General features: G+C 42.8%; 1 protein-coding gene across 2 annotated transcripts in view; it reads left to right on the top strand.

The window, feature by feature from the left end:
• The window catches only part of IQSEC1 (IQ motif and Sec7 domain ArfGEF 1), a gene marked incomplete at both ends in the record, with an annotated part of 318,984 nt that overhangs the window by 154,408 nt on the left and 143,153 nt on the right, over nt 1–21,423 (top strand). For both annotated transcript variants that reach the window (XM_080350600.1, XM_080350599.1), the window contains one exon: nt 16,640–16,684. In XM_080350600.1, the coding sequence (XP_080206726.1) occupies nt 16,640–16,684 (45 nt within the window). The remainder of the gene's footprint in view (nt 1–16,639; nt 16,685–21,423) is intronic.

Raw genomic sequence — 21,423 nt, 5'->3', positions numbered from 1 at the left:
ACCAATATTATCTTTCCTGTTAAATGTTTTCTTGTGCTCGCTTTAGTTATGATCTTGACGTGTGCAGGGCCTAAGGAAGAATTTGCTTGCAGAAGGTTATGTCTTCATGATTTTGTAACAGTTTGTCCTTTATTCTGACTGCAGACTGTAAACAATATATGGCTGCTTCTGTTGTTTGTTATTCCGTGTTTCTTAGTTTCACGTGTTTCTTAATCACTGGGCATTACAATTTATTTGAATTACTGTAAAATTTGAATATTATGTACGCAAAAATTGGGTATTAGCTTATGGCAGTTTAATACATCCCTGGAAGTGCTCTGATGCTTTCTGGGCAGGGTAAATCATCGCAATGTTCAAATGGTGCTTGCAGTTCTGGCCTTTTGCTGCTGTAATCTCAGAGTTGCTTCCCAAAGATAGAAACAGTAGGAACTTCTGATATTTTGACTTGCTTCTTTCCCTCCCCAATACAAACAGCAATTAACTCTCTCTGCTTAGTATACTCAACTAAAGCACTGTAATTATTCGCTTCCATAGGGTAGGATTTGTCCAATCTTTCAATGAGTATCTTTATATCTTTGTGTAAAGGAAAAGAAAGAAGAAAGGCTGCTGGTTAAACACCAGAATTAAAGGCAGCGCCTCCAGGTGCCATCCCTCTGGCCTTGAAGAGGTGACATTTGATTATCCTGAGTGTGGTTATAGTTAATGATGTGTCTCGGGAGAAAATGAAGGCGAAGACTGCTCAGTGTTATTAGCTGTAACGGGACACTAGCATTGGTTTCTATCCGGTAGTTTTCCAATTAAGGAAAAATGGTGTCATTATAAGTTGGTGGCATTTGAAACAATTGGAGTTGGTATCCATAGTATCATCGAATCGTGGCATTTACTCTGCATGGAGCAAATAGAGAAGCCGACCTTCTGTGGTGCAGGGAAAGTCGGAAATGCAGAAGTAAACATTTTCCTATTTAAATAAATCATGACTGGCTAAATCAAACATGCTGGGAATCTCAGGATTTATTGCAAAATCCTGGTAGGGGTTCTCTTTCAGTTAAACAGAGTTTAAAAGTAGATGACCTAAATGGTGCACATTGTTATCAAACAGAAACATTTCCTTTTTCTCCTCATTCCTAGATGAATTTGCATTGTTTCTGTGAAGAGTGAAACTGTCTCATTGTGCATTCTAGTATGGAAGGTGGAGTAGAAATGGCATTTGTCTTATTTTTATGGGCCACATTTCTTTGCTCAGGAACTCAGGGGACTGAAGAAAAGCTGCTGCTTTGAGGGCAATGAGGGGGAGAGTTTCTCCTTTGCCACCTTCAGGCACTTGCATGTATTAGATGCAGACTATTATGTTTTTTCTTCTGCAATGTAGAGTTCTCCTTTGCAAACATATTCAGCTCTTACATTCCTTTGAGTGGTTTTACCTAAAAAGGTGGGTGAGGCTTCAGTTTTGCGGAGCGGCAACTGACTTGCCGTTATTTTCAGCGCGTGTTATTTGCCCTCTGTAGCTGGTGGTGCGCAGTCATTAAACAGCTCAGAGCAGCATGTGTGTGGTTACTTTAGCTTGGATGGTATAGATTTTGATGTGCCACTAGATGGAGCAAAAACCAGTTCAACTGTGATAAATTAGAGGCTCATCTCCCAAAGCAGACTTTAAAATGACTCGAACTAGCTGAAGAAAAAGGTTGTATAACATGGGGAGAAGAAATAATCTCAGATCCTGAGCATGACCGAGATCAAGCTTTTAAATTTAGGGTTTTTTTAATTTTCCCTTAGCCATTCCACCAGTTGTGTATAATAATTGAATGTGAATTGCCACAGTTTTCAGCAACTCCAGATTCATCATGAATTTGAATTATGGATATCGCGTATGGCCAAGGAAGCTCCTTATTTAGCAGGTGCCTGGGGATGGCAGAATGTGGTGTGCAGATCAGAATGTAGCAGCATTAAAGCAGCATTTAAGGTGAGGCACAGAGTCCTTGCCAAGTGGTGGGGACTCGGCTGCTCCGTCCGCACGTTCCACAGACACCGCCTGGAAAGGCTCCGTCCCCTCGGAATCCTCCCGTTTGCAAGGGTGACACTGATGTTACACAACGCCGGTTTGTCCAACAGACCGTCTGAAAGTGCAGCGCTGAGTCCTTTGCCACCTCGGGTACTGAAACGGAGCAGGGACTTCTCAGGAAATGTAAACCCAAAACATCTACACAAGCGTCTGTGAAAGAACTTGTGTTGTTGCCAGGGCTGCAAGCGGTGGCAGAATGTTCTCATTCTCCACTAATGCAATAGTCCCTGAAGCGGAAGCCAGAGGGAGCTCCCCGGCAGGCTGTGGCAAAGCTTGCCCCTTCAGTCACTAGAAATATGGCCTGTTCTGTTACCTGAAGATGAAAACAAAGAGGAGAGCATCTCTGTTTAGTTTTGCACGCTATTACCACTGGAGATACAGAACTGTTTGATCCTATGGAATGACATAATGCATATATATGCCAGCATGTCCAAGAACCAATGTTGTTTACGTATTTTAGACTTATAATCATACATACGTTGTTTGCTTGTGTGGTTTGGTCTGCCTCTGCCTTTCTCAAGTTGTAATGCAGAATATGTTCCAGGGAAGGTGCATGTGTTTAACAATATATGAATAGCCATATGCGGTATCATACATCCCACTGTCGGATGTCTGAGGGTTATGTAGGAAGGAGTATAAGAACAAGATGAGCACACAGCGGTACTTCTCCTAGGCTCCGGTAGCTTTGAATGAGAAAATAATCCATAGGTGATGTCTAGTAGGTTTGCTAACAAAAAAAGGGAGAGGGAGAGGGAGAGGGAGAGGGAGAGGGAGAGGGAGAGGGAGAGGGAGAGGGAAAGGAAAGGAAAGGGAAAGGGAAAGGAAAGGGAAAGGAAAGGGAAAGGAAAGGGAAGGGAAAGGAAGGAAAGGGAAGGAAAGGGAAGGAAAGGAAAGGGAAGGAAAGGAAAGAGAGGAAAGGAGAGAGGAGAGGAGAGGAGAGGAGAGGAGAGGAGAGGAGAGGAGAGGAGAGGAGAGGAGAGGAGAGGAGAGGAGAGGAGAGGAGAGGAGAGGAGAGGAGAGGAGAGGAGAAAGAGAAGAGAAGAGAAAGAAGAGAAGAGAAGAGAAGAGAAGAGAAGAGAAGAGAAGAGAAGAGAAGAGAAGAGAAGAGAAGAGAAGAGAAGAGAAAAGAAGAGAGGAGAAGAGAAGAGGAGAAGAGAAGAGAAAAGAGAAGAGAAGAGAAGAGAAGAGAAGAGAAGAGAAGAGAAGAGAAGAGAAGAGAGCATGAAAAATTTCAAATAAATAGGTGTTTCTGCTGTTAAAGCAGCAGAAATTCTAGTTGTACTGTTCTACCTTTACTGAATTAATTATAAGAATTCAGTTAAGGGTACCACACCTGTATTTACAGGGCATTTGGCTTGATGAACTTTTTTGCTCATGTGCAGGTATGTTTCATATTCTCTTTGAAGTTCCCAAAGGTGCCCAGCGGTTGCTCGGGACTGGCCAGGAGTGCATGAGCTGGGCAGGGTCAGAGCTCCATGGGACTGATCCCCCTCCCGTCCTGCCACTGAGGACACTCGTCCCTCCTTCCCCTGCGCAGCATTTACCTGAAGGTGCAGGGGGGAACTCCGAGCTCGTAGGGGCCGGTTCCAGCCTGTGACCAGGGGATCCCAGTTCTCACAAAAAGGATAAAGGGGAGACAGAACTTGAGTCAATCCACAAGGAGAAACAACACCCAGTGAGTTGAGAGGGAGTTTTCCTGCTTATGTCTGGATCAAGTCCGGCCTTCTGTTCTCTGCTGCTTGCTGATCTTTTGTGCCTCGGTGCTGCTGCCATTGGGTTTCCACCCTGGAACACACAGATGTTCATTTACTGACCCTGAACAGAGGCTTTGGAGCCTTTCTTGGGGGTGGGAGGGACTCGGAGTGAGTTATCTCTGTTTTTCACACCAGAATGTGTGCATGGTCAGAAGGAAACAGTATCTGTACAGCTAATATGTTTTAGTTTGCATAGTAAGTGTATAGCAAACATCTGGGTACTCATTAAAGAATGCTTCATTAAATAAAGGTGCTAATAAGAGTGGGAGGTATCCAAGATCCTGCTCAGTATGGCTGCTTCGTGCTCAGCTAACAGCTTGATCTGCAATTAATGTTTTACCTTAGTCATTGCTATAAAATATGGGTGTTGCTGTTTTCCCGTTAGAGTTGGGGCTAAGTTATTAGAAAATCTGAAAATAACTACCTGTATTTACTAAACCAGCTGAGCAGCTGAAATTTCAAATAACCAAACACCATTTCTTCCTACAGTTACATTTATTTCCATATTCAAGGGAAAAATTGTACACAAAGTATTATTAATGAAAAATACGTCCCTTGCTAATTTCAAGTGTTTCAAAGCAAATGCTTTTGTTTCCACACCCATTAGAGTTCTTTGCGTTTGTTTTTTAGTTGTTATTTGTATCCTCTTTGACCTTTAGTGATTTTTGGTTGATGCATTTGTAGAAAAATGCAGATAATCAACACAATTTATGATCCATTTATGTAAGCATTTTTTTTTCTGAGTAAATGATGCCACATCGCGTTCCCCTCTGCGTTTTTTCTTTCCTAGCCAATCACTGGAGCATTGCACACCTGAAAATCAGGTAGAATTGCAATCTATCTTGCTCTTTCCCTCAATTAAATTCATCTTCATGGAGAATTCACTTAGTTGTAATTGATATTTTACAACAAGATTTTGGCAGAGGCTGGTGTAGCGCAGATAATGAATCTCAGTCAGGAAATCTTGCTCAAATAATTTTCTTTGGTAATCCCAGAAGCAGCATTATTAACCAGGTGACATGTGACAGTGCGGGGAACGGGCAGGCAGCCCACAGCTCCGGCTCTGCCATGCAGCAGATGTTTCTGACAAACAAGTTTGTTTGCAGCTCGGTCACGAGGTGTGTGATTCAAGCCATTTTGCTCGCCGTTGTTCTTTGTTAGCAGGCAAGCTCTCCGCTGCCTGCAGAAGCCTCCAGATTGCTCCTGGGGCTTTGGGGTTCAGTGTGAAATCGAGGTGCTCTCCACCGCCGTTCAGCAATTCTGGAGCCCGCAGAGACACGGCTTCTGCTTTATTATTGAAGACTCTTTTAAAAATGTATTTTCTTCTTGATTTCAGGAAGCTTAATGAAAATATGTTTCTTTTTGCCACCACATGAACAGTAGTAGCTCTCCCTGCAAATTGCTTAGTTAACTTTAGTGCTTCAAGACAAGAAAATAGCCACTGCTTTATAGAATAAAACCGAAAATGAGTAATAGGCATCGTCAACTCATTTAACATTTTGCATCAAAGACTTAAGGATGATCAAAGAGCCAACAAGGGAGGCAGAGCTGTAGGTGTGTAAGTGGAGCAGCAGGAACCCTATCGCTTCATTGCAGAGGAGGCAAAATGAATCCTGAGCTTTGCTTTCATGTTTCATTAGGTGCTCGTCACAGCCGCAAAACTTAGGCCAGCTTGAGGAAGTCCCTAGTTGACTTAGCCGTGAGAGTGGAGAAATCTGGGAGGCAGTTTTCATTAGTCTTCATTTCAAGATGCTTTATCTGTCCGAACCTGGAGTGGTACACTACGCAGCAGTGGAGGCTGCAGTGTAGATGAAGTGCTGCCAGCTCTACCAGATGTGCAAGTGTCTGCCAGTTGTTTGTTTCAGTGAATTCTCTGGTACTGAAAAGTTAAATGCTATAATAGTCTTTGGGTAATAAGTGTGAAATTGAAGAATGAGGAAGATTCATTTAAAGCTTACCCGCTTTAGGTACTTTGACAATTTCTTTCCATGTTTTGTGTTTTGAGGGCTTTTCTAAAACCATTTCACAGCATTGTGTGTGTATATACAGATGCAGACAGACATACAGCAGTCTCCCAAGTATGGCTGTTTCCAGATACAGCTCTATCCAGATGGCACTCAGAACCTTTGGCCCTCTCAGACGCATCTGGCACTGCGCAGTCTGATTTCTTGGTTTGCATTGATGCTGTACTAGCTCCCGTGGGTACAGAAGTACCCTGAACTGCCCTGCTGGAAGCACTGTTTGGAACTTAGAATGGATATGGCAATCACTTTTGAACTCTGAAGTTATGTAAAGCATGTGGTCATCTTATTGTGATTTCAACTGGCTCCTTTTATTATGGAAAGTCAGGGTAGTGAAAATTCTTATTAGAGTAAATTTGATTTTTATTTATACTATATAAATGTATGCGTGCATATGTATATTCACACACAAATATACAAAATATATATTTGAAAAATATGGTACTTATACACTCTGGTGTTCGCATACCCCCTAAAGTTTCTAACTGTTGGACAAGAGCCACTGCAGATGGGGCCAGTGCAGAGCCCTGGGCCGCGGTCCTGTGTCTGCCCGGCTGGAACCCGGCGCCCATGCTGGATCCCTTTGGCACTGTCTCAGATTCTCAGGTATGTTTACAATGCCTCTCAATTCACTCAGCACACGTGGGCAATGTAAACTGTCAGTTAACTGGAAAATCCTGCGTCCTTCCTATGGCCGAGGCTGCTCTGTAGCTTCCCGTCCCGCTTCCAACACGCGCGCCGCTAACCCCTATCTTCATTGTTTTGCCACAGACATGCTGACGGAGCTCCAGTTGTGCTTGGTTTCCAATTCTGTAGTGTAGTAGTTTGCTAGTTGCACGTTATTATATTTAACTTAAATTTGTAAGCCTTTTCTTCCAGAAAACAATGATGCTTTTTGAAAAATCTGAGCCCATGTTCAGTTCAGTAGGTTCATAGCCTACAGAAGGAGCAGAATTAGTGAAACATTTACTGGACATGTGTAGTGATAAAAAGGTCATTTTCCATGTTTAGAAGCAGCATCATAACCTCTGACAGACTGATGCACTACAATTTAAATCATTGCATCTGCTTATGTGGATACCTCCATCCATTTTCTTTCAGAAATTATGAAATCAATAAAACTGATTCTGCTTTACTGAGTAATAGGGAAACAGCACATTGATCACAGGACTTTGAATCCATTTAACAGCTTGTGTCATTCAGTTACATTTCCTGGGAAACAAAAGCGGCACACATATTGATCTATAGTATCTGTCTTGTCATCTGCTGCTGCTTCTTAAATGCTAGGTAATCAAAGAAAAATATCACTGACATGCAGAGAAATAATCATTGATTGGAAGTGCATGTGTTGAGGTAGGTTTAAAGTCAGATGAATTCTGAAATTGTAATCCTGATGTTTCTGGGCAGCTACAGGAATGACGAGCTTTGTCGTGGTACGTGAGAAACGAGCTTCTGGCAGCACAGGCTGTGGCTCGTGCTGCCTGCAGGTGTGTGCGGGGAAAGATGCTCCTCTCGGAGCTGTTTGTTTTCCTGTACGTATGTAACGTTTGCAGCCTGAGAACTGCAGGGAGGTGCCTGCAGCATATGGTCATACACAGAAGTACTTCAGCTGCAAACTCTCAGAGCGCTTGTTCTGAACCGTGGATTTAAAATCTGCTGATGTGAGGATGAGAAACAAATTGTTTCTCTAGAAACTAAGATGAAAAGCGGAGCAAAGTCTGGCACTGAACCAGCCCTGTGCTGCAGCCACGTACTGCTCCACACCAACAGCTCTTTTAGGCTTTGAACTGTCCGCAATCGTAATGTTAAGTATGTATAAAGGAGATATACCCAACAGGAATGGTCTCCGTGTTCAAGGATGAAGTTGTAAGTCTCTGCTCTTAGGATATAATGTAATGGGGCCAGTTTGGTGTGTTAATTTTCACATTCAATGATTGTTTTTTGCTTTGCTGTATCACGCTTGCACAGAGCTGCCACTGGCTGCTTGAGGAGGGCAGTACTCACACTATATAGCTCTCAAAAGGACACACGATATCCAAACACATTTTAAATTAAGCAGTCCATTTTAGGTTTACTCAACAGCCTTTGCTTTCTGTTATTTTTCAGCCAAGTATTCTGAAATGCCATACTTGTAGAATTTAGATCTTTGTGGGTGGATACTGGTTTGGGGACTTGCGCAGAGTGTCCTGGTGTCTACTGAGGCTTCTGGGCTTTCTCCCTGTGGGAGGATTTTCTTACCCTGGGTAAGCAGTCACACACAGGACAGCAGTTCGCCTGACTTGGTTACTCTAAGTGCTTAATTCACAGTAATCAAGAAACCTTACACATAACGTTGAAGCGGTTTCAGATCTGTGACTCTCAGGAGCAGCACTGTCCTTGCAGATGATCCGCAAACAAAAAAGGAAAGGCAGCTTCTTCTGGCCACAACAGACAAAGATGAGAAGTTTGAATGGAGAGTCAGTTTGTCCAGCCATATTGTTGAACAAGATGTTTTCAAACACTTCAGTCCTCAAATTACATTAACATGCTGGACCTTTGCCTCACGGAGGATTAAACATAGATCTCGAAACTTTAATGTCTTCAAATTGAATTATATACAATTGGCTGCTTCTATCAGCAACACAATTCCTCTTCCTTCTTTGGAAAACCTCAATTCCCATGTTGTATGTATGGCTGGGGTTTGTTTTCATGGCTCTAAACTCAAGCTGCAAATAGTAGTGAAGCTTGTTAATAAACATCTGATCTTCATGGAACTCTGGGAATAAGTGGCGTTTAAATAATAGGCTTTACTTCTAATAAACCCCAAACTGCATCACTGCGATGTTTTAGTATGAAATCAGTTCCTCTGGCAAGATGTCACCTTGAAAATCAATGCTGACTGACTCTCCTTTGGAAAACCCGGTAGAAGGCTGGGGTGCCTAAAAACAGGGCACACGGGATCCGTGTGAGCTCTGAAGCTGCTTCGTATGGCAGAGTGGTGGAGAGTCTGAAACAGCAGGGCCATTGGCCTTTACATTAACATTGGCCTTTACATTTACATTACTCCTTTGCTGGAGTTAATGCAGCTGGAGGGAGGTTTTAAAATGAATTGGTCAAATAACATCTTCCACTGTACGGTGTGTTACTACACAACTGAAATTAGAGCACTTCTTGAAATACAAACTTCTCCATGTCCCCCCATTGTTACTCTTGCTGGTTGCTCTAGGAATCCAGGCCCCAACTTTGTAAGCGTGAACTGAGTTTAATTCTGTTGTCTCTGTACAGAAATTCGGTTTTACTTTTGCACAGCACTCTCAAATTAATAAAGCCAACTCAGCTTCCTAATCTGACTATTTTCTCTAGATATTTCCTAGATATTGCTTTTCTTATAGATCTAAAATCTCTTTGAGATACTGTGATTGTATTTTTATTTGGAAAGCATGTTATAAAAGGAGGTGTTTGGGCATTCTTCTGTGCTGAACACTCCTGGAATCGCGCAGAACCCCGGGATGCAAAGAGAAGCCTCCTCAGGGAGGAAAAAAGAAAGCAAGCTTGTGTCTGTAGGTTGCACAGGGCTCAAATAAAATTCAATTACATTTCTAGTATGCCAAGTATAAAAATGTGTTCAGAGTTTTCCTAAAGCTCTTGTTTTCCGCTGATCTGTTTCTGGCTTTGAAGCAAAGCTTTTGGTCACTTCGCCGTGTGGTGTCTGGAAGAGATCCAATAAAAATCTCCCATTGATCAGCTGTTTTTCTGAACAATCAGTTGCCTGCTTAGGTTTGTAATCCAGCTTTAGCTGGTAGAGACCCGGGACAATGAGCTGAACTCCTTGAAATGGCAGGACGGGCTTTCCATGCGCAAAACCTCCAGAGCCAGCGCAACCCTGCTCAGGAATCCGAGTCATTCAGAGAGCGAGTCAGGAGAGCTTTTTATTTCAAAGAGCAGCATTGAACATGTATTTAAGTACTTTGCTGTCTAAAAGGTTCGTTAAAATATTTGGAACACAATGTATGAAAAGAGAAAATTAGAAGCAGGAATTTCAATGGTATTCTTTAAAATTCCTAGTCCTTCCTTCTGAATGCTGCCTTTTTGTATGTGAGCACTGCTTGTTATGTCAGTAAAGCTATATCTGAAAGACAGGCTTAATTTGAACTATATTTTCAGGTTTTGTTCCAATGCCTGATATCAACTGAGTGATGTTTAGTCCTGGCCTACTTACCCACGCAGTCCCGCGGTAGCCCCTGCGGTTCAGCCAGCCAGTCATGAGACGGCTTTTCTGAATCGAATCCCAGTGTGAACATCGCTGTCGGGAGCAGCGCAGGTTTCCGGGAGCAGCATCCCTGTTGTCAGATTGCAGCGGGACCCCAGAGGCCTCAACGACACCAGGGTCATGAGTTGGTGGCAACCGTGACTCAGAAGAGCCATCCCACATGAGAAAATCACCCGTCCAGGCCAGTATCTTGTCTCGGACAGTGGTCCATGGCCTTGCCAAGGTCGATAGACAGGAAGAGTAAGGCAGCATGCAGTTATACGTCTGCCTTCTGTTCTTGAAGATATCTTGATTCACTCGCATTGCGCTAATTAATGCAGGGCACAGCTGCATGGCTGACAAATGATTCTCCAGCCAGAAAAGACATCTCAGCAGAGCTTCCAGCCATGTATCCGTCAGATGCCTCCTGATTTCTGGGAGGAGCTCAATCTCTTCATTAGTTTCTGGTCTGTGATATTCAAATTAGAATTTCCCACAGCTTGTTCCTTAAGGGCCATTTGTTTGGGACGTGAGGCGAAGGGCTGCGTAACAAAAGCCAGTGCTGAACTGCCAGCCACTGGGGTCTCTGGCTCAGGGCTCTTTGGAGTCTTTTTCGGAATGTGCCCTCCGTGCCGGCGGGGCAGATCTCTGGGCACAGCAGGCTCCACTAGTGGGGGCACTGCATTACTGAGCAGAATTTAGATGTGACACACTAAAATTAATGCCAATGTTACCTTACAAGTTCTAATTCTGTTAAGTAACTTCACCATATTGTGAGTGCTTTGGTGGTTGGTCACTGAGCAACTAATTAAAAGGGGGCAGGCTGAAGATGTTCCAGCTCTGTGTTGAAGTGCAGTGTTCTGAAGCTGCCGTGGTGCCGTGCAGTGTGTGATGCTCGGCAATGCTGGAGCCAATGTGTGCTGGGTATCCAGTGAGGCTGCCTGCAATCCCATCACTGCTCATAATAGTGACTTCCAGCAAGTTCACGCAGAATATAAAGGGCTGATTTTATTTGATGGCCCATATAGTGGCTGGAATATCATTTCCAGTTTTGTTTCTGTGGGAGAGTGTTATTCTGGCTGTGATCCTTCTTTTTGCCTGCAGTGGTTAGATGCTTCGGCCTTACCGAGCAAATGGACTAGTAAGATCCAAAGTGTTCAGCAGTGCGAGGTTTCACACCATCCTCAAGCAAGGGTCAATGTTTCCATGTAATGAAGCCGCACTTTGGAATATTAAGAAATCATTTGATCCTTTGTAACTGAGCATGTCACAGAATCAGCCTGTGATGAAACAGGATTCTTTCTTCTGTGTGCTGCCAGTTTGTACAGAGAAGCTGTGACTAGCAGCAACTCACCGAGCAATATCTAGCACAGTGTCTTAAATATTTAATATATTATTCTGCCTTCCTTTCCTCAGCATTAAAAAGGTGCAGTACCATGCTGCTTCTCGCACCAAAGGTTTGACAGAGCTCAGAACTGTCTTTTCCCCTCACACACATGCACCCTGAGTTGTCATTTGCGGATGATGCATCTTTGTACTGTGATGCTCTGTGGGAATTTCACTTCTTAGCCAAAAGATGATATATTTAAACAGTCTTTATTTGGGATCAAGCTGTGGATTTGCTTCAACTACAATTATTTAATCTGCCACCATTGTGCATTTTCATGCCAGAAGAGCATCTTGGCTTTTCTCAAAGAGGTATTTTTCATGCCGTTTGCAGAATGTCTGCTTATGATATGTAGTTATTTGTGGCTTCCATCAGCAATAAGCGAGGGAGCGCTGTGCTCTCGCGTGTCCTGCGGTTCACAGCTAATGAAGCAGCCGCAGCCATCTGCACTGATGGAACCGGACTGTCCCATCCAGGCCGGCGCTGTCCCCAGGACGGGGCCTGTCGCAGTGTGCGGACTCTCGCAGCATCATCTGCTCTGCATAGTAAGAACCTCTGTGTAACTTGCACTCCGTCAAGGGAGTTAACAAACACTCTGTAAAAGGTTTATATTACAGCACAAAGTGCTGGACGACTAGAATTCCTGTATTCTGTCTATGCAGTCAGCAGGAGCGCAGTTCCTATGCGGCTCTGCGCACGGTGCTTACCGCTGTCAAATTGACGTCTTTCTTAGAAATGTCTTAATGATTTACATTGTCACCGTTCCATACTGAGACACCAAATAGCTTAAATTAAGGTCTCTGTCTGTAATGCAGATCAATAACACTCCCTGTCTATTATCACAGCTGGGGAAAGCAAGATAAAAGATTGTCAGTTCTTCATTCTCTGCCTTCTCGATGTCCATAAGTCATAAGGAGCTCCATTTATGCAGTTTCAGAAGTAATCTTCAGTAAGAGTGGTTTTATATTTATGAAAAAAGTTTCTTTCATCACAAACATAGCAAAATAAGACAGAACTTGTGTCATTGCTCAAGGTACCAAAAAGCTAATTGTATGTCTCGCTTCAATCTGCTAAAACATTTTGGAATATTAGCTTTTAAACAGCCAATTGCTAAGGAACCTGTACCCTTGGGCTGGCTCACTACCCAACTTAAATTAGCCCCCTGTCTACACAGTGCGAGTAAGAGGCGTTACACCCCTGGTCTTGCTTTTTGCTTTAGGACAGAACTCTCAACTGGAATTGTATTTACTCTCTTTGTCTATGGATACTCGAAGCCCGCTGAATCAGACAGCAGCTGTCCGAATTTTAGACTTTGATTTCTTGGTAATACTTTTATTTTCTCCTGTGTAATACCCTGCAGAAGTGGGCTATTGGTGATTTCTGTGCTGGCTGATGAAAAGAGATGCAAGCTCTAAGCAAGTTTGTAATACAGGAGTTGCGTGTATCCATATTTTAGCATTGAAAGAGGTTGTTATTGCCAACAATTACACCCATTCTTCAAGTTTCACGCCGACCACGTTAGTGCCGGCTTATCCCACCAGGCACAGCCCTGTGTGCCGCGTTTAGTTACAGTTCATGCAACGATTCCTCTGCCTTTGCTTGAAAATGTCAACAATTTTCATGACGAAGAGATGTCATTTAACTGACTCATCCCTGAAACTGGTGCACTTTTCCACAACTCCCTACCTAAAAGGCCCTTGCAAACTCCATGGAAACCAACTCAGATACAGAACAGCCTGCAGGGTTGTTTAGAGCATTTTTCCCTGATAATGCAGGATAGTTCCGCAGTTTGTTTTCTTCATAAGTCTTTTAGCTCCATTTTCAGCATGTTCCTTGGGCATAGTTCTGCTGTTTGCTGGGGCTTTTCTTCATTTCTTGTGTATGTACAGAGTGGAAATTGTACATATATAGACAAATCCATTATATTTTTAATAGTGTGTTTTTAATAGTTTTATCATCAGACAGTGCATAGATTTATTTCTGGACTACAAATGCATGGAGACAGTGCCCATTAGGAAACAACAAATAGGATTGTTAGAGCATCCTGCTTGATCCTTGAGAGCAGTGCAATTTTCTTTTTCCTGCCCAGTTAATTTGTTTAAAATGAAACAAACCAAAACAACCTTGAAGTAACCTAAAATAGATATATTTTTATTGTTCCCGAAACAGGCATTCCTGAGATTACTTTGTGTAGAACAAGATCTTTTGTTTGTTGTAACTTACTGATACTTTGTGCAGGATTTGGGTTATTGTTATGCTTGAAATTGACTTTGCATTTTTGAGCAGTGTTTGGAAAGAAAGCAAAAGATTTAAATGATATTGTGGATGTAAAGAAAGAAGGGCAGTGATTATATGATTATACTAAACTTATTCTGTAAATTTAACAAGGTTTAACTAAGTTTCTGTATCCCAAATCCGGATCTTTCTAAAGATTTCCAATATGATTTCTTCTATCTCCACTGGCTTTTTTTTCTTGGCCATTAAACTTTGTTTTTCATGTTGTCAGTCTGCTCCTGAGATTTTCATCATTCGTGTGGGTGTGCCCAGGTTCAAAGGCCGGGGCTACAGCTGCTTCTGGGCACGGAACCCTCTGTGATGTACGTCTTGCTTTCCATCCTGCTCCCCAGAACTGCTCGTGGATTTCAGCCACAGAACCCCAGAATGTCAGGGATTGAAGGGCCCTGGAAAGCTCATCCAGTGCAATCCCCCCATGGAGCAGGAACACCCAGATGAGGTTACACAGGAAGGTGTCCAGGCGGGTTGGAATGTCTGCACAGAAGGAGACTCCACAACCCCCCTGGGCAGCCTGGGCCAGGCTCTGACACCCTCACCCCCAACAAGTTTCTTCTCATCTTTCAGTGGAACCTCCTGTGTTCCAGTTTGCACCCATTGCCCCTTGTCCTGTCACTGGTTGTCACCAGCAGAGCCTGGCTCCATCCTCCTGACACTCCCCCTTTCCATATTGATCCCCAGGAATGAGTCCCCCCTCAGTGTCCTCTTGTCCAGCTCCAGAGCCCCAGCTCCCTCAGCCTTTCCTCACACGGGAGATGCTCCACTCCCTTCAGCATCTTGGTGGCTGCGCTGGACTCTCTCCAGCAGTTCCCCTCATCTCATGCAGCTTTTCCTCGTTTTGCCATGATTGAAGAAACGACTTGTACAAGGACAGGAGGTTTCTAAGCTGCAGACTTGACCACAGGAGGCTCCACGGTCAGCTCTGAGCCCTGCTGCTCCCCGGTGACACGACACGGGGAGGAAAAGCCACTGCAGGGTGTCCCTGGGTGACACGGGTGCCCACCTCCCACCCCCTCTCTGCAGCAGTCGGCGTTGGGAGCCCTCCCAGCACCGTGGTGCCTGTGGGACGCGCTGAGCACACTGGCAGCTATTGCGGCTCTGTGCTGCCAGCTGCCAAATTGATTAGATCTGGGGCTTTTTGCGGCTTGGGCTTTTTCACTGCCGTTACCAAGTACAAACCCACTGTTACTAACAGCATGCTGAACTGCCTCTAGCAGCAGCGGAGACGTTTCTAGCAGATTATCTTGGTAAAAACCTTTCGGGAGAGCCCCCAAAATGGAAATTGTCCTTTTTCCTATATATTTGAAAATGTATGCGTCTCCTGACTGGAGCTTTTGGTTGCTGGGGAGCCTGCCTTAGGTGTCTGTCTTCAGAAAGAAAATGAGGTGTTTTTAATGAAGCTGTAATCCCGCTGCTTGTGATTGTATAAGGAGTCTCTGAGGTCACAAGGAGCTCCGTGGTGTTCGGCACCACAATCAAGGTTGCACTGGGGTGGTGCTAATCAGCGCCTCATTACCATCTCGTCTTTATGCACAGCGGATTGTCACTGCACAAAGACACGGGCTGTTCAGTATTTATTTGTAGTAAGAAGGGCCCAACCTGTGAAGAGAAGATTTTAAAATCTGTGTTCAAAGCAAGGCAAAAAGTCACACTCGCTGAGCAGGTTGGCCCTCCGTGACACACTGTGCTAAGCAGTAAACTTAATTAGAAGTAAATTAAGTTGACCCTTTTCAATTGTTAAACTAACAAGGAGTCACGAAGCCAACATATGTAAGCCACCCCCTCAATATTCGTCACTATTCACAAGTCCTGAACTCCGAATGCAAACAAATTACAGGATGGAATAAGCTCCTAAAAGCTATTTTAAAGCTTTAGTGCTTTAGTACAAAGCTGTTTGGACAATGCTGTTTGTTTCCATTCCTGTACAGCTAATTCTTGCATATGCTGTGTTTATGGCCTCCTCCCTTCACACAACCCTGTTTATTTTTGTAAATATACTAGTAATCTTGGGCTTAAAAGTAAATATTTGCAGTTATTTTACACATAACCACTGTAAATATAATGAATATAATTCTAATGCTAATTTTATGAAGCTCAATAGACTGTACACACTTATGACTATATATGAGCAAAGGTTGAACTATGGCAGTCTGTGTAAGGGATATAAATGGGTAAGTACAAATAACCATTTAAAAATTTCTAGCATGATGACGGAGTGTTCATTGTGAGGCTTTGGCTAATGTTTTATTACAACCTGTGGAAAAACTGCTTTCACCCTTAAAATTTAACTCTATGTCATATATATATGTTTATATGAAAGCTGCAGTCATTCACAGTGAGAGCAAGTCTGCTGGGTAATACCACACGACATGGTAAAATATTGCTGTTTGAACAGTAGCTGGAATCACCTCTGTCCTTTCAGTATCTTAACTAAACTCTCTGCTGCAATAATTCTTCAGGAAGACTCCGTAGTTGCCTTTTTGGGTAGAGAACACACAAAGCCACAGCGATTTTAGAGCCAAGCGCACGCAGCGCAAGACTGAAAGGAGAAGACGGGTCCTGAAATGCTTAATATAGTGGTGCATGCAGTAGAACTTGTGTCAGTCGTTCATAAAACAAAGTATTGTTCATTTAGAGCAAATCTGGCCAGGGGAGTGCTTTTAGAATACTGACAATTGATCACATGCAACGAGTTCAGAACAAGGTTGTAATTCCCCTTTCTCTGCTATGTAGGAAATGGCTGTTGGGTTTTTTTGGTCATGTTTAATGGCATGCTAAGTATTGTAAAATGTCAATAAAAATGAAAGCGTAAAGTCATTAAGCATTTGATGTTTAAGGACATTGTCTTTTTGAATAGTTTTAATAGTTTATAATTTTATTCTTTTGCTGTCATCTCAGGACGTCACTGGAAACAGGAAGCAGCATCTCAACTGATCCGCTCAGGTACTGTAGTAATACAGATGTTCATTTTAGGTTGGAAATAATAAAACTTACCTCTATTCTGTCCCATCTGTACACATAACATTCTGTTACAATGCATAGCCAGTAAAGGCATTGACAAAAGAGCTGGATTTTCTGTTTGGGAGGTGCTATTTCACTGTTTTCCAGGATTTCCCATTTGAAATTCAGTTCCAGTTTCGAACGCTGTATTCGCTCTCCAAGGAGCACAAAGGGGAGGGAGGAGCTGGGTTTGTGCACGCACACGGGCCGCCAGCTCTCAGATTTGTAGACCCCCAGGTCGTGCTGAAAGCACTGGCCCTTCCCTGGCACTTTTGTGCTGCTTTGAGTGAACAGCACCGACTGCGTCAAAATGTCATCCCTGCTTTCCATTGCTCAGCGTTTTGATAAAAGCACATGTATAAACTTCAGAGAGCACCGTCATATGAGTCACTGCAGCAACCAAGATTTTACTTTGATCACTCAGTTTAGGAAAAAACGCATAGTGCTGTGAACACTGCATATCAAATGGGCGCCTTGCATCTTTTATTCTCGTAGTTGCACATTAAAGTGTGCATCAAAGTCGCAGACTTCCTTTGATTAATTTGGGGCAGAGTGCTTCACAAACTGACAGTTGTTTTGATAGGAGTGGAATCTTCCTTTGGAGATGTGATGGGTTGAGGATGCGACTTTTTCCCACATTGTATCGTTTTAACCTTGCTTGAACAAAACAGTAGTGGGATTTGTTCTGTTTAACCTTATTCAAATTAAAGGCCCTCTCTGTTATTTATTTTCCATTATTTCCCAGCGTATGTTCCTCTGAAAGTCCAGCGTATGCCTTATTATCATTTCCTAAAAGCACAGACTCACAGTCCCCATGGGCTGTGATATTATCTTTGTGTTCAGCTCAGCAGTGCAGCCCTGAACACTGTCCAGTCATGACCGTGGTTTTCTTCCCATGTCTCGTGTTGACTGAACACTGTTCCTTTGTGTGCCAGGACAATGCAGGAAACAATGACACCTTCTCCTTGCCCTGCTTTGCTGCCACTTATTTTAGCAAGAACATGGTATAACTGGTTTGTGATTTCCCGTTCTCTGGGATAAGGTGCCCAGAACTGGGTATTGCCGCCATCTCCATTCCCACTAGAGAAATCGTTGTGAAAAGAGCAGATTTTATTACAACGTTTCTCCTTCTGGTGGAATTTTTTTTGTGGGAGGATATCAGTGAGAAATACGAGGAAGAATTAGATAAACCTTAGAAGTGGCTAAATTTTAACGTTTGGTGGGAAAAGGAATAGAGAACATTCTTTGAATAGGTTGAGCTGCGCTGAATGGACGTGTTTGCTAGAAACAGCAGTGGTTGAATCATTTTAAGTTGCTATGGGATCATAAAAACATATGAATAATTCCTTGTTTAAGACTATTTTGAATAAAAAGAGGCAGTGTGATTTAATATCCACCAACGTGGCCTCACGACCTCTGAAGTCCAGCACACAGGAGATGTGGTAAGTTCTCATTAGTATGCAGTGGGTGGGTAACGCTTTCCTAAGCCTGCAACAGAGAGCTGCGGGCTGGTATGGAATCCCTGATTACGCTGCTTTATATTTCAAACAATAGCTTTATAACAGCTTATATTCTACCTTTTACAACATTTTTTTTAAAAAGCTGTAAGTTATCAGACATTTGGAGATGTTCTTCTTTATCCCATTTGCTTTCATAAAGCGTGTGCTCAGATGTTTGCTAAACTACTTCAGACACATGATCTTGAGAATACTTGTCATTTTTGTTAGAGACCTGCCTTTATAAAAAGGTATTTGGAAATAAACAGGCTTGCGTACGGTGAGTCCTTTACAATTTTGAGAACTGGGGTGAAATCATATCCGGGAGTTACCAGATGAGGATGTAAAAATGCTGCTCTAACTACAAATGAAATGCTTTTATTGTGTTTAAAAATTCTAGAGTAAAACAATCATAGAGGAGACATTAAAGAAATTCCCAGGTTATATCAGCTAAACCAGTGATTTTTTCCTATGGTTAAATAATAATTGAAGAAACAGCATGTAAAATCTAGTTGACTTCAGTAGGTCAAATACGCCCGTTCTGGAGCTGTAACTGAGCAGAATTAAGGCGACTATTTTTAAGTCAAATGAAAGATATTAGAAGACTTCTAGTTACTGAATGTGTTCTCATGAACCTGCTGCACAAATTTGCCATTGAATGACCCATAAAATGGAATGTACCCATTAATATGATCCCATCCAGTGTCCTGTCAAGCAATTAGTATTTTCTAGTCAGGCACCTTTTCTTGCATTTTGCTCAGGAAGTTCCTGTCCCTATCAAGGTGAGTTTGATCTCAAAGAACCACTCTCCTAGTTCTCATCTGCTCTGGAACATTATAATCCAGACTTCTTAATTTTCAATGGTGTGTAGGTTCCCCACCAGACAGGTCCATACATTTCCCCTGGGTTTATATAGACTGCACTTTGATTCTGTACATTCAGTTTGACAGTTCCACGGTTGTGAGATCAGAGAAAGGTCCAGTGCCATAAAGACTAAGGGCTAAGGAACAATTTCCTTACATACATTATAAAGAGAAAAAATCTGTACAAATTGGCATGCTATGTATATATGTGTGTATATTGTGTCTTGTGTAATTTCTTGCATATTCTGCACAGTATTCTGGATATTTTGAGTTGGACTCTGTCAGTTTTCAGGTGGTATCTGAAAATATTTTGTTTCCTAATATTTAAATCCCAATGTGGGCCTTCTGGAGTGTTGTATTAACAGGCCTGTTTCAAATGATCCAGAAACTTAAATATTTTAAGCTTTGCAGATATTCATGGCGTATTTGTCATCTTGTGTAACAAATTCACCGCCTAGTGTTTGTATGAGTTTAGAGAACAGACATGCAGAAAAGATATTCGGCATTAAGAGAACAAAAAATTCTTACTATTCTACTTCATGAAATTTGGGTGGCTTGGAGCTTTAATAAACAAAAATGAAGGATAGTATCAAATGATGATTAATATTCATCTGTGGGGTGGGGCATAAACATGAGAGCTGTTTGAAGCAAAATACCTTTGTTTTGAGTTAGCTGAGCATGTCTAGGCAGCAGAGCTTCCCTTCCAGTAAAGGCGGGAGGGCGCACTGGAAGGGAGATGGATTTTTGTGTCCCTGGTTCTGGGGGTGTCCTTGAAGAGCGTGTCACCCAGTGGGTGTCACCCAGCGGGTGTCACCCAGCAGGTGTCACCGAGCGGGTGTCCCAGCACAGCTCTTCATTTCCCTGCCTGGGAAGGGATGGTTGCTGAGGTGCTACCCAGAGATGCCAAGAGGGCCAGCAAGGCAGATCTGGTTTATCACAGCCTTAACAGGAGACCATTTGATTTGCTGTATCAAGAAAGGGACCCGATGTACAGGAGTTTTGTGTGCCATTAAGCCTCCCAGGAAGTAGTTCAGCATCTATTCGGCTGCACAAAATCCTGGTTTGAATACCTTACATATATTCCTTATATGATCCCTGGTTTTTAACGTGATGCGCACATGGAATTGGTATGGGAACCACACTCTCTTGCCCTTGTCGTATTCCTGAGCTCCACAATGTACAAATCACTAGTGTGAAGTGTTTGTGTGTGGTTATTGAAGTACTTCATCCTGGAATCATGGAAGACTCACAGAAAACAGTTTTCTTACTGCAGGGTTACAATTTCTGTACTCCAGGCAAGCAGGCGGATACACTGTTTTTCCAGGCAGGTGAAATATCTTTCAGGAATGTTCCTGGCATAAGGGTGTAAGTAAAGAAATAACAGTAGTTTAATGTATGTAATTTATGAAGGGTTAAAGATGTAGGTAGACAAGGCAGTTTTCCTGATTTCCCCACCCTCAACCCCAGTATTTAGAATCAGCGTATTGGTAACTCCGGCAGGCGCTGACTTCACGCCGGGGTTGTTTTATACAACACTCTCCCTCATCAGTGGATTGATTTGCTTCAGCCTTGGAGCTCCATGGATTGACGAGACAGCCATCCCTAAAAAAGGAGCTGTTGTGCTATATGATTTTCACGTTGCTCTTTTTTTAGCAGCTGCTTCTGAACCACTCGTCAGAAGCTCCAGGACCTCACCAGCAGAGCTGCCTCTGCACAGCAGCACTCTAAAGGACTATAGACGTTTTCCTTACGGTACCAGGGCTGAAGCTGCAGCACGTCTGGAAATTCCTGCTCCTATTAGGTCTGGGAATTCTAAGTCAAAGGTTTCAGTCAATGACTTTCTGAAAGAACTGGTTTTATATCCAGGGTGAGCGTGAGATGAAGCTTAATTGTCTTTGTTGTTTTCCTCTGGAAGACAAGTAAAAATGAAGAACATGTTCAGAGGATGGTGCTTTTCATTTGCAAAAGTCCTAATTAGCATTTTCTCTGCATGCAGAGCGGTATAATCAGCACTGGTTGCTGTCAGAAAATCCATGGGCATGTAGCTACTGCTCACTGCAAGTCCACTATTTAGAAGTAAGTAATTAAGGCAACAGCATTTTTTTGTTCTTTTTGGAAAGGGTTTGATGGAGAGAAAGAAATTGCTTTGCAATGTGAACAGTTAAAACAAAGTCCCATTTCAGGATCAAATCTTTGAATGGTGTCACTTGAGCTCAGTTGTCTCTTCTCCTTCCTTGGCTCTGTGAATCCCTCTTCTTCGTTATGGCATGAGGCATTCCTTACTGCTACTACTTTATTTTACTTTATTCTACTTTATTTTACT

This window comes from Nesoenas mayeri (assembly GCF_963082525.1).
Source record: "Nesoenas mayeri genome assembly, chromosome: 10".
Lineage (NCBI taxonomy): Eukaryota > Metazoa > Chordata > Aves > Columbiformes > Columbidae > Nesoenas > Nesoenas mayeri.
Note: the sequence above shows the minus strand (reverse complement) of the source record. Positions and strands in the feature narration are given on the sequence as shown.